At 36.4% G+C, this 17496-nt stretch overlaps 1 protein-coding gene across 5 annotated transcripts in view; it reads left to right on the top strand.

The window, feature by feature from the left end:
- Nucleotides 1–17496, top strand: part of ZRANB3 (zinc finger RANBP2-type containing 3) — a 40124-nt gene that overhangs the window by 1409 nt on the left and 21219 nt on the right. For 4 of the 5 annotated variants that reach the window (XM_041405222.1, XM_041405204.1, XM_041405196.1 and 1 more), the window contains exons 2-3: nucleotides 3002–3154; nucleotides 15546–15564. In XM_041405222.1, coding sequence (XP_041261156.1) covers nucleotides 3003–3154; nucleotides 15546–15564 — 171 coding nt within the window. In that variant the 5' untranslated portion in view covers nucleotide 3002. Of the gene's footprint in view, nucleotides 1–3001; nucleotides 3155–15545; nucleotides 15565–17496 lie in introns of those variants that run through there. The other variant, XM_041405231.1, reaches the window with a different exon arrangement.

Genomic DNA, 17496 nt, shown 5'->3' with positions numbered 1-17496 from the left:
GGAAGTACTGCTGATGTTGTTTCTCTCATGTATGAGCTGTCTACTTGCTTGAATTTAAAAAAAAGTTTCAGGACAATTTTTTAATATGGCAGCTCAGTTTTCTTGGAAGTTTGAAAGAGTTTTTCAAAAGTTTTCCTGGAAATTATAGTTAGTGTACAAATATGTTTATAAGATTTATTCTGTTTAAATTCAGTTTTGAAAAGCAGTGGGAAAAGCATCAAATAGTTTATAAGTACATTGTTGTAGAGCCCTTTCAAAAAAACTTAATCAGACTGGAAAAATGGGAATCACTTTTACAAAACACTGTTATTAGGAGACTCCCACCAAATAAAGGCATTTATCCTGGTGTGCATGGGTTCTTCACTTCACATAATTTTTTGCTGATTTTTTATGCCCTATGAATAAATCATAATGTAGGTCCAATCTTCCTCATCCCTGCTTTTAAAAGCTGGGATCATTTACCACTATCTAGTCCTGAGATACTTAAACAACTTTAGATTAATAGTTACTGAGTTTAGTAATTCAACTTTTTCATCCTTGATTTCCTTTAAAACACTTGAGTAAATGCTCTAGAGTTTGAGTTTTTTAACTTATGAGACTTGTGCAGCTGAATCAAGTCTCTGGATGAAAAGCTAGGTCTCTACACAAAACCTTTTAGGTCTATTTTGTCTGAAAGAAAATGAATCTCCAGAACTGGTGATCTGGAGATGTGGGAAGGTCGATATGATCTGTGTTACAGCACATGAAGGACACAGAAAAAAACCATGAAAAGTTGTAGTTAGAGAACACATGCTCTGGTCTTTCTCTCTTTATATCTTCTAAATCTGCAATGACTAGAACAGATACAAACTGGTCTTCTGCTACATTGACCAAATTCTTTTTTAAAACAGACTATTTTTATTTCTTGACATTGCTACAGTGTGTACATAAGTACTCTGTCTCAAAACATACATGACCACCATTGCCACAGTCATTGCATATGTTGTTTTAATAGCCATTGTTCATCACATGTGGAGTTCTTTAATTATTCACTTAGTCTGTAATTATTCACCATTCATTTATACAATCATTCACCTAGAGAAAAAAACTAAACAAAAACTTGTACACATCTGGAAGTCAATGCTTTCTGTTTTGCTGCTTTCTAAGATCTGCAAAGTCAGTTTTAACCTTGTTAATGACTGATGCAGAAACATTTTTCATTGTAGTATTGCTGTGTACTGATGACTCATGTGCCTCCTCTAATTCAGATCTGTGCTTCTGAAACTGCATGGTTCCTATTCAGTGTTTCAGTGAAAGGATCTTGTCATGATCTTGTTCAACAGAAAGTTAATTATGTTAACATTTCATTCTCATATTGTCACTCACAACAAGCTATGTAGGGAGCTGATCACAAGTACATCATTATCTCTGCATTTATAGAATGGAAAATTATCAAAGAAAATGAGTCACAAATTTTCTTTAGAGGTGAATCTCAGAACTGAGTGTTGAACAGCTTTGTTGGGCCCACCAATCCTGCAGCATTGTTGACTTGTGTGGCTCTACAGAAATGTTTCAGTTTTTGTCTTTAGTTTGTGTTTGCCAGCAGTCACCATACCCTAATCAACTTTTAAAGGAAAAAAACGCACAGTGGAAAATATTGTGATAGAACTGAAGTGATTATGGTTATTTTCCCAACAGTTACAATAGAAACATCCATGTTTGCTCAATTGAGAGCAGAAGCAGGTGTTTATTTACTGGAGCTTTATGATTTTTTTCCTGGGAAATGCTTGTCTTGGGTACACAGGGGCTTTCCATCTTCTGTTAAGCAAAGCTCTGTGGTGGACACGCATGAAAGAGCCTGGTACTCATCACAGTATTGTATCTGCTGCTGAGTGTTCCAGAGGCCCAAGGTATAGGAATATTGTTTCTGTAAGGCTATACCAAAGATTCCACTTAGGAAAATGGGGGACAAAATTGCCACAGTCAATACAATGCTCGTGTCCCAGCTTGTGTGTGTTGTTCAGTATTACAAATTTAAGTTCACTATTCTTCCCTCATTGCCCAGCAGGATGGTGTGTCAGAATGGTTGTGGTCAAACACCTCTTCTTTGTAGAAGTGGCAGTGGAAGCCCAAGAAGGAATGCCTGGAAGTTCCACTGTCACTCTGTTCAATCCTTCCACAGTGAGAATGTCATGGAACTTGCCTGGAGGCTCATCCACAGCATTTTCTTTACATTCCCCTGAATGCCTGATATGTATCCTGGTAGACCTGTCTGTAATTCATCCTGTAACCAAAAAAGGCACTTGCTCATTTTCTGTCTGCCTGAATGTCACTAGCCTTACTGGCAATGCCACTGAGAGATGCACCAAAACCCTTGAACAAAAATGAATCAGGAATCCACATTTTTCATCTTCAAGCACACTATGAGAATTTTTATTGATTACTTCTGTGATTTAAGATTGTTTCTTTCTTAGGGAAATAAAGTTCTTCACTGTTTTTTCTTTTATTTTTTTCTTTTATTTTTTTTTTCACTTCCCCAAAGTGGGCATATTTTCCCCTTTTTTTGTGATTTAATTTTTAGGATTAAAAATTTAAAGGACTGTTAGTTCCATGGTCAGAAGGTTAAATAGCCTGTTTTTTCCTGAAACTCTTCTGAAAATGTTCACTAAAAGAATTATATTTCAATGTCCATGAGTAAGCTCAATTTGAATGGCAAATAACTTCCTTTCATGAATAGGGTATTTGCTAAAATAATTATTTCATAGTGTAAAGCAAGAGACACATGCTGGCCTCTTCATCCTGGAATATTTAGCATATTTTATGGATACTGAGATGAGGGACTCTTCCTCCAGCATCTGCACAACTTTATGCTTTCCAGAGAGAATTCTCAAAACTCGAAGAAAGTTGTGTAGATATTGATTATTTCAGGATAAAGTGATGAGTATTGTTCCATCAAGCTTTATTCTCTATTCTGCCATGTAGGTAAGATATCATATTTCTCTTTTGTTTCCCTCTGGTTCAGCATGGCCACTGCTCTCCAGGAAACACCTTCACTCAAAGCCTCTCAGAAAGAGGATGTTGATTCTAAGCTGTCCTTCCTACCTGAAAGACTGAGAAAGAAGCTGCTTCCTTTTCAGGAAAAGGGCATCATATTTGCACTTCAGAGAAGTGGCAGGTAAGATTATTGTATTCAGCTACTGTATCACATGCTGAAAATTGATGTGAAAATAAAGTATGCAGACATTAAGTAGAAAAATAATAAACTTACGTTTCTATAGTTGTAAGTAAGAATATGATGCTAAAAATAATTATTTCAGGTAAACATTATTTTTTACAAAGGTTATTCAATACCAGCAGGCTTAGGTGAGTTATGTTGCAGAAATCTTTCATGAACTGTAAGGTAACATGATTTAAAATGAGTTGTGGAGGTTTTTTCCACAGAGGATGAAGAGGTTTAATAATGCATTATGCAAAAGAGAGTTGTAGTATCAAAGTTCTCATGTGAAAGGAGATTGATATCAGTAGGACCATCATTTTTGTTATGTTAATGGAGAATTCCTAAAATAAGTTAATTCACATTTGATTCTTTAGTTTTTAATGGCATGGTAGAGCTGTTAAGGGAATGACTAACAGATCCTGATGCATCTGTGTGGTTTTCTATTTTAAATTTTGTGCAATTCTGGAGTGTAATCAGGGTGTTCTGGAGCTCTGAGCTGCAGCAGCAGAGCAGGAGAAGCCTTGCAGGGTGCTCAGTTAGCCAGTGCAGCAGCTGATGGAGTAGGCATTCAACAATTAAGTACCTGGTAAATCAAAAATCACAGTTTATATTGCAGAGGCTGGAAATATTTTGCTGAGTAAGAGCCTGTTAGTGAGTTACAGGATCAAAAAGGAGAGGGGGAAATGCCATTTCCACATTTATAAATTTTAGGAAATGTGGGCAATTGCAGCCTAAAGCTGTGAAACCACTGTTGTTTTGGAAAGGAATGATGTTGGGGAGGTCTGGCACAAACAGAATTACTGTAGCCTGTGTAGGAAAGATGGATGAAATTAGTTCCTGATTATTTCAGCATCTTGCTGAGAAGGAGAGGCTTAGGGCCTAAGAGGGTTGCTTGCTGATGTTTGTGATTGTTTTCAGGGGAAAAGAAATGTGCATCTTTTCCTCTAAAGGTGAAAAATTAGAAAGGAAATTTTTATCAGCACTTCTTGGAATTACACAGAACTTTTAATCAGTTAAAATCTCTGCATTTTTTCCTTTGATTCTTTTCCTTTGGCCAAAACCCTTTAAGCACTGCTGTCTCAGGGAATGAACAAACCATCTGTTTTATGCTGCCGGTTTCAGTGGCAGAACAGAGAGATGAGTCCAGCCCTTCACCTGAGAGCCTGAGATTTGATGTGCTTTATGCTGAATTGGCATTAACTGCTCGTGACCACCAGCCATATCATTTCTTGCTGCACAGACTGACAATGGGTGGATATAATTTTAATAGATAGTTAAGACTTGGGTAGAATAGACAGCAAAGCCTGGGTCAGAGTTGAATTTAATAAATCCAAAGCCCTTGTTTGCCATAGAATATGCAATTGAGGTGTATATTTGTGTATACCAATAGTGAAATAACAAAAGCCATTAAAATTAAAGAAACTATACATTTAATTAGTGTCAGCTAATGGATGTATTTGAAATTTTGTATTTTTTCATTAGGGTTATGGGTTTATGTTCAGTTTTTTTCCTTTAAGTCTTTCACTAACAAGAGTTTTGCATAACCCAGCAGTGATGGTTTTCATGTGACATGCATATGAAATAATGTTCATCATGATTGCAAGAAATCTTGCTGCTTGGCACAGCAAATTGTATGTGTAAGCTGGGTCACATTGAGGAATTGTGTGCACACTCTCAGCCAGCTTCTATATAAAGTAAAGTGTGTTAAGTCAAACTTTCCCAAGGAGTATTTTTTAAATCTGTCCCTTGCTCATGCAGATCTATTTCTCTTCCTGTCCCAAAACAGAGAACAAGAGCCTCTGGTGCTTGTAGCTGAGTTTTCTTATTAGTTTGTCAGCCCTTGCCTCACAGAAGTCTTTCCCTTTTGTGTACTCCATAATGATTTAAACCTTCTTCCAGTATTCCCAGTGGTATATTTTCTGTAGAAGTGTCTTTTCTAATTTTAAAAAAATATATAAGCATAGGACTTGAAGTGAGCAATATGTGCATCTCTGCCCATCGTTCTTCTTCCCCCAGGCTATGCACTCCCTTCACAGGCATCACTTTACCCATGCTTTGCTGGAGTGGTAGGAAACTGGTGTAGAGCAAGTGTTGGCTGAAGAGATTAAATTAATATCATCTTAGATTAGACAAGAACTCAGCAGGAAAAGGGACTTATTATTAGAACAAATTCTTTTTATTTGCATGGAAGGGGCTGGGAGTGAGCTATTAATTCCCTTGTCTCTTCCCAAAGCATAAAATAAATATGCTGTGTGGTTTGTATTTTTGTTTCATTGGTAAATGAATCAAAGGCTTTTCCAGTAGATGCTCCAAAGGCATTACCTCATCTAACAGAGATTGCTTAACACTTTTCTAGGAAATGACAACTCTAGAGCCAACAAGACAGTGTGTGCTTCAACATAAGCTAACACACCTTTTATCTCACAAACATGCCTTAAAGGTGAATAACTGACTGGCTGCTTATTCCTTCCTAGAGATTATTCTTCAGACATGCACTTTGGAATGGCTGCCTAGGGATGGATACAATTTATAGTCATTATTTGTAGCCTCAAACAGTAATGTGCAGAAAAAAAAAAAAAAAAGCTGGGTGCATGCAACTTACATCCATGGAGACTATTTAATTTTTGTGATTTTCTTTCAGTGAAAGTGTAAGTTGCTTTTAAAAACAGCAATAATGTGTATTTGTTTATTTATTTGTGTATGCTTTAAACTGTCTCTTAAATAAAAACCAACCAACTTGTCCCTTCCAGGAATGTGACCTGTTAGCAGTAGGCTTAGGAAATCCTGAGGGTTGTTGGAGTCAGATGTGGGTGTGCTGTTGGGAAGTGGAAGTGAGCAATTCTCTGCTCTCTGCTGCTTAGCCATGTTTGGGCAGATGTGGACAAATCCCCATTTCCTAAGAACTCAGGGTAAAACTGGGGGGTCACCAAGTGTAAGTGAAGAGGTGGCAGTGTTGAAGCACAATGCTCTGGAAGAAGTGGTGGAAGCTGGGGTAAAATATCCAAGATACAGAGATACACAAGAGTGACTTGATAGTGTTGATAAGGATGGTATTCAATCTCATTTGAGCTCTCTCTTTGAATATTAGTAATTTTTACTGCTGCTGTTCAGTAATATCATACTTGGAAAGTCACAATTCTTTTTACCATCTATTCTTGTTTTATATCCTCTCTTTACAGAAGTGTATGTCTGTCTAGTAATACAAACAATTTGTTCACCTGAATACACTGTTAAAGAGGCATGCTGTTGTTTGAAATTTAGCTCTCATGCTACTGGATATCACTAAATGCTTTATCAAATTTTATAATAAAAACAGTCAGCATGGGATTTGCAAGCATCATTATTTAGCATTGCTTGTCTTGTAGATGGTATCTGTAAAAGATGCCTTCAGACACACAGATATATTTCTTTCTAGGCATGTTGGCAGAACAATTTGTTTCAGCTGGATGCAGAAGAGGACTTGGAGATATTTACCACCAATGAAGCAAACAGTTCCATTATAATTGTATGCTGAAACTGTTTTACTGGGGTGATTTTATTTCCTCTATAAGTTTGAGAGGTAATACATTAACTTACATATTCAGGAGCATGTGATTTTTAATTTCCCACACATGCTGACCTAATGCTGTTAAACACAGTAAAAAAAGAAAATGACCATGGATGGCAATATCAGGATGTGCAGAGTTCACATCTGCCATTAAGAACAGATGTTTTAATGCATCAGTTTTAATGCAAGGGCAGTTGTTTTCTTAGGCAGTCCCTATCTAGAGTAAGAAAAAGTTTTACAGTGTTTAATATTTCAAAGGTTCAAATCATAATTTCCTCAAAGTTTATGAACACAGCTGGAAGATGCTTCAATGGACAGGCACAGCATATACAGTCTGCTGAGGCTTTGGCAGCTGGACCACAGAAATGGCAGCTCTTGGGCAGGAAGCAAATAGAAATGTTTGGAATTCCCAGGCACAGCCCTTTGTAGGGTGGGCAATTTCTGATATAAGTCCTATTTAAATACTTATGCAAATTTCTACAGAAATGTCTTTAACTTTCTAGGATGTATTATCCATTGAATGGTATGAAAGGTATAATTTCCATTTGAGTTGGGTGTCTAAGGAAGCTATAGTTTTGCATTTTGGAAACTGATGGAATAAGAGAAAATATGTTCAATCTATGCACTCCCATGCACATTTTAGTTTGTGCTAGAGCAGTAGGCCCTTTTGTCTTACACTTTTCTATAACTATTTTTCACTTTCACTCTTATTTTTGTCATCCTTACTGAGTTTGCTTCTGGGTTTTACGTTGTCTATTAATCTTTCTTTCTCCTTCTGTACAATGCAATTGTTGCTTTCTGTCTTGTATTGCCTTTTTAAGTTAGCAGAGCTTTTGTTTTACTTTGCTTTTATCTTTGCAATTTTTGATCCATGATTACTGATTGATTTGCTCTTTCAGTGTATTTCTGTTCTTCAGTTTCTTATCTTTGATAGTAGCTATGAATAAGAGAATAGATTTGTCTCTCAATTCCATTTGGAAGCACTAAGCCTAGTTGCATGTCTATATATCTGTTACTGTCTACATCTAATTTTTCTGTCCTTTGTTTGAAAGGTCATAGGTTTCTGCAAGTCGATGTTGTGATTAAATGCAAGACCAATCTGCTTTTTACCATTGTCTAATTTTTTTTCAGAATCAGCTACATGGTTTAAAGTAGCACTTACAAAAATATTTTACAGGCTACTGTTGATTTTTTTCCAGTCACACTGACTTCAGTAAAAGCCAAATTACTTAAATTTGCATGTTAGAAAAAGAAATTACCTTCACTTTTTTTTTTCTAACATGTCTATGAGTATTTCTTCAAATATTACATTTTAATTTGTACTTGGTGGCTTGCAGCATCAAGTGCCATTAATGAGTCTCCATTATTTGTAGAACTTGACATCAGAGATCAGACTGGAAGAAAAATAATTGTAACTTTTTTTTAATTTCTGTCTCTAGTCTCAGTGTTTGTAGTTAGATAGCCTGAAAGAGCTGTTTGAAAAAAGGCATAAGTCTCCTGCTAGAGTCAGAAAGAAATAATCTTTTATTCCAATATATTCAGCAACTCAGATGTATAAAATTATTGCCATTTTGTGATAAATGTGAGTCCTTAAACCTGCATTATAACAGGTGAGCAGTTATCTCCAGTCTTAGAGAACAAAGCACGGAAGTAATCTCTGGGGAACAAGAATGGGATTGCTATTTAGTGAATATGGAGAGGATCAAACAGTTAATACACTTCAGCTCTGAGGGCTGAAGAAAGATTGCAGTTTTTTTTAAGATGTTGGTTTGTAATGATTCAGAGTACATCGCACATTTGAGAAGTGCCAAGGAAGAGAGGGATGAATAAATGAAGATGCTAGCTCACAGAATGAGGTTCAGATGCAGGAAGTATGAATGAGAGACTGAGCCAAATTCTGCACAGCTTTCATAGCCAGGGAAGCTTGTTTGGAAGTGATGCTGGAGGAACTGGGAAGCAATTCAAATAGAACAAAAAATGCATTGTCAGTGAATGAATCTACGATATAATTCAGGGGAGGAATTATGTGGGGTGAAAAAATAAAAAAGAGGACTTAAGAACAGAAAAAAGCCAGTGGTAGAAATATGAGAATTTACCTGGGTTTAAACCTGTGGACTTGTAGGAGCAGGAATAGAGAAGATTTTAGAAGATTTTAGAAGTGCAGATTTTAGAAGTGCAGGGCACAATTTGTTAGAACAGAAGAGGAAAACCAAGAGAGATAAAGATTACAAGTGTGGGTAGTAGGTTGTCAGCAGCAATAGAGGGAGGGAAAAGTGGAAATGAATTGGTGTTAGCTGTGTGCAGGGAAAGTTTGCAGTGTGGGAATCCATGATGGGAAGTTGGTGTTTAACCACAGCACCCAGGAGAGGTCAAACGGGAGGGAACAGTTCTGAGTGTGAAATAAGTCACTTTAATGAGAGTGAATAGAAATAAGGTCTTAAATGAGTCACATTCTGACTGACTTGATGCAGGTTGGAAGGAGAGGAAGAACATAGGCACAAGGGAAAGTGCCCCAGATCACCAAGGAATGCAGAGTTTATTGGGAAAGTAGTGATAAGCATCTCCATTTCATTGAAAGCCTGCACACTAAAGAAGGCTTCTACTGCTGCTCACAGGTATTTCAGTCATGCCAGTTAACAGCAAGATTAACATTTGCAACCTCAATTATCAGTAGCTGAAAATAGTTGCAGTTATTCTGTTTTCTTGCATTGAGTCAGCTGCTGAACCCATTTGTCTCTGAAGCCAGTGACTGAATAGATGAGGAGTTTTCACTGTCACTGTTTGGTGTCTTCTTGGCTGGAAGTTTTTCTAACCTAACAGTTCCATTAATATATTCCAAAAACCTATTGACGTGTCTGAGCTTCACCTTCAACTTGACCACTTTGTTATGTGTTATTCCACACCTTTGCCAAAGCTAAAATCCCAGAACACGTGGTCTGAGAGCTTTCAAATACTAATAAAACATTTTAGGTGGTTTTTTCAGACACACGTAGAGGAGTGTTGGAGAAAAGCATAAGGCAGCACAACAATTCTCCTCTGCACTCCTTTTCAGAATCATTAACAATGCAGATGTGGCAATTTAGTGCATCTTATGTTAAATCAAAGGTTGGGGTTGCTTAGGGTTTTTTTAAATACCTAGTGTAGTTCAGGAGCAAGGGTAAGATTTATCTTAAATCTTCTGGAGCATTATTTTTGATACAACACCCTTGATTATTGCTGCAAGGGAGTCAGCTCTCTTTGTTCTAGTTTTAGGACTGCGTGCTGTGATTACTGACACACAAATGTAATGGTTGCCTGCGCAGTTTTATATAAAAATGTTCTAAGTTCAGATTCCTTAAATAACCCTTGGTTGAGATGTTAGTGCTGAAGTGTTGGCTTGTGAGTAGGAGGTAAATTATATGTTGTAGTGTTATATAAAACTGACTCACATGAGTAGGTGAGAATCCCAAGAATATCAGGACACCCACACCAGTGAAAGAAAGACTCAAGCTTCCTCTGTACAACATGTTCCAAAGCCTGCATTAACAAAAAACAGCTTTAATTTGCTTGAGTAGTAACAAAATTTTTCAGTGTTTTAAAAAATGAAGTGCTAGAGCTTTGACTGTTTGCCTTGGAAAATGCATTTAAAAGGGAAGGAGTTTGTTCTGAAAAAGCTACCTGCAGTTCTTAGTGGTTTTTCCTGAATAAATAGTTGCTGAAAATCAATGAAGAAGTTAAATTATCCTTACAAGCAAGCAACAGATGTATTGGATTGCTGTACCCCTTTAGTTTTTAGTCTACCATGTAAGGAAGCACAACTCTCTAGAGGAGATATTATGTAAATATTTCTATAGTTACAAGAAACCTCTAACACCAGCTGTTTGTCTTGGTAGGATCCTTGAATTGAAAATAGACCTTAATTCCAGTGTGTTGTTAATCAATATTCCTCCAAGAGCAAGGTTCAAAATGAGATTCTTTCTCATTACAAAAGTACCTTATTGCAGTAGCCATAATTAATGGAGGAAAATTTAGCTGTATTGTTTGCATGGTTAATAGCGCTGACATTTTGAAAGGGGTGACCCAAATGGAACCTGGACGTGCAGAAATAGAAATGATTTTCATTTAAATGTTTGTTCTTCCCTGAAACTCATTTTATAAAACTGTGTTAGCATTAACCTTCTGATGCAGACTATTTTTGTATGGCTCTATGGCATATGCCACATGAGCTTAGCCTCAGTTTCCTTCTGTTTCTCCAATGAACTCATCTGCTTAAAATTTTAAAGATCTGCTTGTCCTTCTGCTTTGCGAAGCTGATTCCAATCTTCTTGACATCAACACAACCAGGAACTCTTTCTGTGCTTTTTGAGGTTTGAAAAATTATTCTTTCTGTCCTTTTAGAGACAGAGCTTTCCTGACAGAGCTTTCAGAGGGCACTGTCAGGAGTTTTGGGTTTCTTTCTTCGCTCCTTCACCTGTTTTTTTGCTTGGTTTCTCTCCAAGGTTTGCTGTAGCAAGAATGGATACATGCACCTTTTTTGCCTGGTGCTTGGTACCTTTACAAGGTATCAAGTACCAAGCCTGTTCTGTTAGTGCTGAAAGTCTGGTTCTGGGGTTCTGACTCATCCAGCTTTGGGTGCTCCCTTCAGCTATGGAATTCTCCACATCCAGAAGAAAGCTGGGGTTTGTGTACAGCCCCAGGTGCTTGCATTTGTTCTCTTCAGTGAACAGTAGTAAAGTTTTGGACCTGCATGCACCTGTGGTGCACCAGCACAGCAGACCTTGCTCTCTGCAGGCATGTTCACTCACCAGAGTACATCCTCACTCTTTGTGTTTGCTTGATTGAAAAAAAAAAAAAAAAAAAAAGTAGTTGTATTTTCAGGCTAATACACCTCAAAATGCTGGGGCTGTTAGAGTCTAGTGGAGGCCTAAAGATGGTTCCCTTCTATTTGTGAAAGGTCCTACTGTGTCTGGAGGCCATTGCTAACCCTACACTGCAAAAGGGTTATGAATAGTAGCAAGGTTGTAGCAGCATCTGCAGTGCATCCCAATGAGATTCTACTGCTTTCTGCTAGGAAAAAAATAGATTTCCTTGATGAATGGACAGAGATTCAAACACAAGCCACAGGATTCGCTCTGAAGAAGGAGAACATTTAAAGATTAAACGCAAAAGAATCTGAAATAATTTGCCATTGACTGGTGTTTTTTGCATGGTTGGACTTTGCTGCTGAGAGCAAGTGTAACTGAGACATCTCAAATGATTTTTTTCCATGCTTTTCTGAAACTTTTGACCATGTGGGCTGAGCTTCTAACAGGATATGAATCTGCGTATCATAGCTCTGATTTATATTCTTGGATAGAGCTATTATTAAGGTGTCATATGAACAGATGGGACATGAATGATGAAGCTCAGATTGGGTAACTACCAGTTGAGAGGAAATGACTAATTGAACTTCAGAGAACAAGAAGTCTGTCTTCTTGCAGTCAAAATATGTGAAACAAAAATACATATTTGTCCCTTCAATGTAGCTGAAGATCTGTTTCTTCTGCTTTTGACAGCATGGAACCTTTATGTCCATGTTGGCAGCTTGTCTGACTGCAGTAATGTAGAACATACTGAAGTTTGTTTTAAATAGAGGCTGCATATTTTTAAGATTATGTAAAGTATTGCTTTTTAGCAGCTTAGTGCAACTAACTATTAGGTATCTTGTAAGTTCTGTGTGATGTGGGCTATAAAGATGGGGAAGTTCTTCACACTTCAATTCTAATTGTTGTGATTATAAACTGGAGACATTTCATTATTTTCCTCTCCTCTATTAGGTGTTTTTCATTGCCCCAGAATGCTATGAAAATAATTTGGACTTCTTATGTTTTGTAACTACATTAGGCAGACATCTTTAGAATTCTTATATTAAAACTGTGAAAGCTACACAGATGAATGCTTTAAAATGCATTATGTCATAAAATAAATTGAATAACCTCCATTTCCACTTCCATTAACTCCTACCTGTATCATAAACTCAGTCTTGTGTGCCATGTTAAAGTTTTGTCAAGTGTGAGTGTCAATAATGTTAATTAGTTGGCATAAATTAGCAATTTAAAAACTGTAGCACTTCAGGAATTTGTGTCTGAGCAGTGTGGATCCAAGCAGTGATTCATGTCACTAACTGTATAATCACAGAGGACTTTACACATTCAGATAACTCTAACTGGAGCTTTAAAACCAATTTAGTGCACTTGATTGATCTCAATCCATGATGTGTCTGGTCGAATTTTAAATGCTGAAAAGTGGATGGATTGCAAGTACAGGAAGAAAACCCCAACTACTTATGACAAAGCAATTTCATAATTGGGTAGAGAAGAGAGGGAATACTTACTAGGAAAATATCACCAGAGATATCCAGCTTTAAGCATAGGTGTGTTTCTGTGGCTCTGTTTCCATTGGTACTGCAGAAATGAGGAAGATAAAACTGTGTTGATCACTTAATGTAACCTCTGTTGGCAGAGTTATTATGGGTAAATTATTATTGTTATTATTATGATGGCAGCTACTTTGTACTTTCCTTCATTTACCATCAACAAAATGACGAGTTTCTATAAATATTTTAAAGTCATCAACTTTGTTGCTGCTACATAAGGAGTTTAACTTAAGGAGATAATCAGTGGAAGTTAATAGGCATGAAAACAGGAGATACTCTATAGCAGCAAAGATTTTATGAGTACAGGCTGAAAATGAGTGCAAAAAGAAAAGCAGAACATTTTCTTATTTGTCATCAGATAAAGTCATCAATGTTTCAGTGGCTACATTTCACTCTAATGAAGAAATCTGGCTTTATGGAAAACATGTTTCTGTGGTTGACATACTTTTATAGTTGGTAGTTTTTTATTTGCTATTCAGTTTCTAATTGTCAGAGTCATTTGTAAATCAGTCTGAATTTCTTCATTTTTGCTTGTTATCCTGAAGGGAAGAAGGAGCATTCAAGTAGTTCACCTGTGCCAAAGAGTAGTGCAATAGCATCTTACCTATTCTCACTTCTTCTCTTTGTTTGACCTGGCATAATTAACATTTCACTATTTATGCAATTCTACTAAAATTTAAGTTGATTTGCTGACAAATACTCTATTTGCAGCAGAAGTTGGCAAGGAATACTTTCATTCCTGTCCTCTTTACCACATTTTCTTGCTACCAAATGCAACTTGGTTATTGCTATATTTGTACTTCAGCTCTGATATTCCTACAATAAATAATCTTTATTGCTGAAGAAGGTCTGTGGTTTATTCTTGAGCTGTGTCTGCTCTGTTAGTTGTAGTCTTACTCATTTGCTGCATTTGTGTAAGGAGTACTACTGCAACAGTAGGTTATTGTGCATTCCAATTGATTTCAGGCCTCAAACTGTTTTTTAAAAACATGATTAATGTACTGAAAGCAGTTGGCCTCAAAGAATCTGCAAAAAAGAAAGGCTTGTTTTGTAAACTTCAGTTCAATCAATTAACAATGAGTATTGAATGGAAAAAAAACCCAGTCTTTGAGCAAAAACTGACATTATTTTTAAATTAGAATTGTGTGTTAGTTGTCTGCAAATAAATGTCTTTGCCCAGCTGCAAATCACAGACATTAAGGCCCCACAATCATGAGTTGCCACTAAAAATAATTCTCTTCCTGCCTTTTTATTCTGTTGTAAATCTGTGCAGACCTGAGGGCTTTGTTTTCTTCCTTTGTTTTCTTTGCTCCATCCCTAACAGCTGGGGGGGGGAAGTTGCAAAGCAATTGCAAATGAATAGTTTGTTGCTTATAAAAATGGAGTTGTATAAGAATTAATTTTGAATCAATTTTTTACCTCAGTTGAACGAAACTGCAGAAGTTAGTAGACACTGGAATTTATACTGGCAGGCAGAGTGAGCAAACAGCAGTCTACTGTGGTTCTGAAAATATCAAACATTTTATCTTTTTTTGGCCAGCTACACTAACTTCAGAGTAGCTACCACTAAAAAAACAGTTCTGTATTACTTGAAAAGATTTTTCTGGATCAAAATACAGAATGTTTATATCTTGTGTTAAATTTTGTTAAAGACACGTAAGTCCTGGAAGATCTTTCCCATCTTTTCCTGGAAGGAGCATCATATTTGAGTTACACAGTGCACATATAGAATCACAGAATGGTTAAAATACCTTTAAGATATTAATGTCAAAGATGGCATTTAATGTTTACAAAATGTAAATATGTTGAACAGAATTTACTGTTTATGACTGGCGACTTGGAATTGTCATTGTCTTTACACAGAGTGGCATTGCCAAGTGACTCCAAAATGGGCAAAAAATCAAATTCATTTTCTAATACTTTAGCTGGTACAATTGGTGGGGGAGAGGGAGTGTCTGCTTCTATTTCAAAACAAATGTGACAGCTCTGGAAAGCACATCTTAAAAATCAGTCTGAATTATAAATAATCCTAGTCATGAAGCAGCAAAAACATTGCAGTTTCTGAAAGACAAAAGAAAATGGAAAATACACTTCTTGTCTTGGTAGTGTCTCTTACGATTACAATTAATCTATCCTAAGCAGAAATTCAGTTTTGCAATTGCAAGTTCTGCAGTAATGTCAGCAAACCGAATAAACATTTTTAGAATATTTGTTGTACTTATTTTCAGTTCATACCAAATTCACTTTTTGTAGGTGATATCTGGAGGAATGAAGTCACCTTTTTTCCCTTTCATTGGTTCTGTAAATCCAGAATTTAAATTTATCGTAAACAATTTTTAAATACTGGTTTATATATTCTATTTTGTATTAATTTCTGCTTTTCCCATCTTCCTTTGTTTCTTATTTAGGTGTATGATTGCTGATGAGGTAAGTGATGTTCCTGTTCCTCTAACACTGTCTTTTCTGGTCTTACTGCACTTTGTGCAGATGTGACTTTTTTTGTTTGAGAGGTGTGGGCAGAAAGGCTGGTAATAAAAGAATCCTAATTTGTGTGATAGTCAGCAGATACCCTGAAAATACCTAAGTGAGGGAAAAATTGAAACCTGACATAAGTTTAGAAGAATCCTTGAGAAAACTTAAAAGGTTACTTTTAATTGTAGGTTAAATCTCCTGTACTGTTACATTTTAAAAACACTGACTCAGTTGATTTTTTTAAAGTGCTTTATAATTGCATAGTGAGCTATTTTTAGTGCATTATTAGACATTCCTGGCCCAAAGAGATTTTTAACAGATATGGTTTCCAAAGATGAATTTTTAAAGTGCTCTCATCAAGTAGTAATAGTAAAATTCATTGTGTCCATACATTTAAAAATACATGTTGTATTCCATATCAAGGAAATCGGAGTCCAGCATTTCTTCCCCCAGATAAAACATTTTTGTAATAATGTTTTTGAAGTATTGTCAGTGTAAAACCTTTCTGAAAAAGAGAATTGCTTTAGTCCCACAATTCTAATTTGGGTTTTCTTGACACACTAGGAGGGAGAGGGAGATGGATTATTGGGATTTAAGCATCTCCTCATACTACAAAAATCTCATTACATCTGGAGATAAACTATCCTGGCATAGAATGCAAAATATCTGGGAGCTGTGGAGAATACAGAAGTATTCAGGGGAAGAGAAAAGGGAAGCTTGGGAAAAATCAAAATATCAGCAGTAGCTATTTTTTTATTAAAACAGTTTATTTCCCTCCTTGAGCTAGGAAATGAGCTGTGCATAATTATGTTAACAATAAAAAGTCCTGGAGGATACATTTATTCCAAAAGAAAGATTGTATATTTTGTAATGACAATAGGTGTGGCACTGGAGGAAGTATTGTGCGCTGGTGTGTATCCTGTGCTTCTTCTATCTCTAAATAAGAAAATTTTGGTAAAATTAAATATCTGTATAATGAGCTTTTATGTAAAAAGAAATTATGGAGGAAAACTGAAGATCAGAGAATTACTGTACATATCCCTGGATTGTGTAACTTTGTAAGGATTAAAATAAGATAAAACCAGTAGTTTTTGAAAGGTGATCTACAAACATGTTTCTATTTCTTCTCAGAGTGGGGACAGACAAAATTTTTGCTCCAAAATTTCAGTGTCATCCATTTCCCTGCTGGATAAAGAGGGGTTTATATCAAAACCCAAGACCATAATATATTCTCCATTTTTCTAGTCTCTCACATTGTTATCTACCTGCTGATCAGCTCTCTGGGATCTGCATTCAGCCCTGGATGTGCTGATGATAAGAGCCTTGCTTTTATTCCACATCCATTTCAACCCAGTGCCTGGATTATCACCAGGGCCTGCACAGCCTGAGTTAGGGACACAGCCATGGCAGCAAACTAAAAATTAATCTTATTTCATTCTTTTTTATTTGGTTTTTTTTTTTTTTTCACTTGGAGTTATTTTCAGATGACCTAAGAATTACTGGTGATACAAGGGGAACTTGGAGGAAAATTGTAATGGAAACTTGGCAATTTTGAACGAAAACTCAGTATCACAGTAGCTTTCCTATTATTTTCTTTCTAGTAATAGTAGAAAAATTCATTGTTTTCTTTTGTACTTGGGACTTTGTACTTCTTCATTACATCATTAAGTCAGTCCATTTAGACTCAATACTGGAGGTGTAAGTTGTTGATTTATGTCTCACTGCTGTGAGTAGTTAGATAGCAGCAAATCCACTCAAATGTCAACTGGACTTCATGGAAAACCTGCCCAGAGCCTTTTAAGGCCCATCTCTGCTTTGATGCTTCACAGGAGTCGGGAACTCTCTCTTGCCATGTGAACAAGCAGAGAAAATAGCTGCATTCTATGA

Source organism: Onychostruthus taczanowskii, unplaced genomic scaffold (genome assembly GCF_017590055.1).
Source record: "Onychostruthus taczanowskii isolate IOZ18803 unplaced genomic scaffold, ASM1759005v1 scaffold10, whole genome shotgun sequence".
NCBI classification, from domain to species: domain Eukaryota; kingdom Metazoa; phylum Chordata; class Aves; order Passeriformes; family Passeridae; genus Onychostruthus; species Onychostruthus taczanowskii.
The sequence above is the reverse complement of the archived record's forward strand: the minus strand, read 5'-3'. Positions and strand labels throughout refer to the sequence as shown.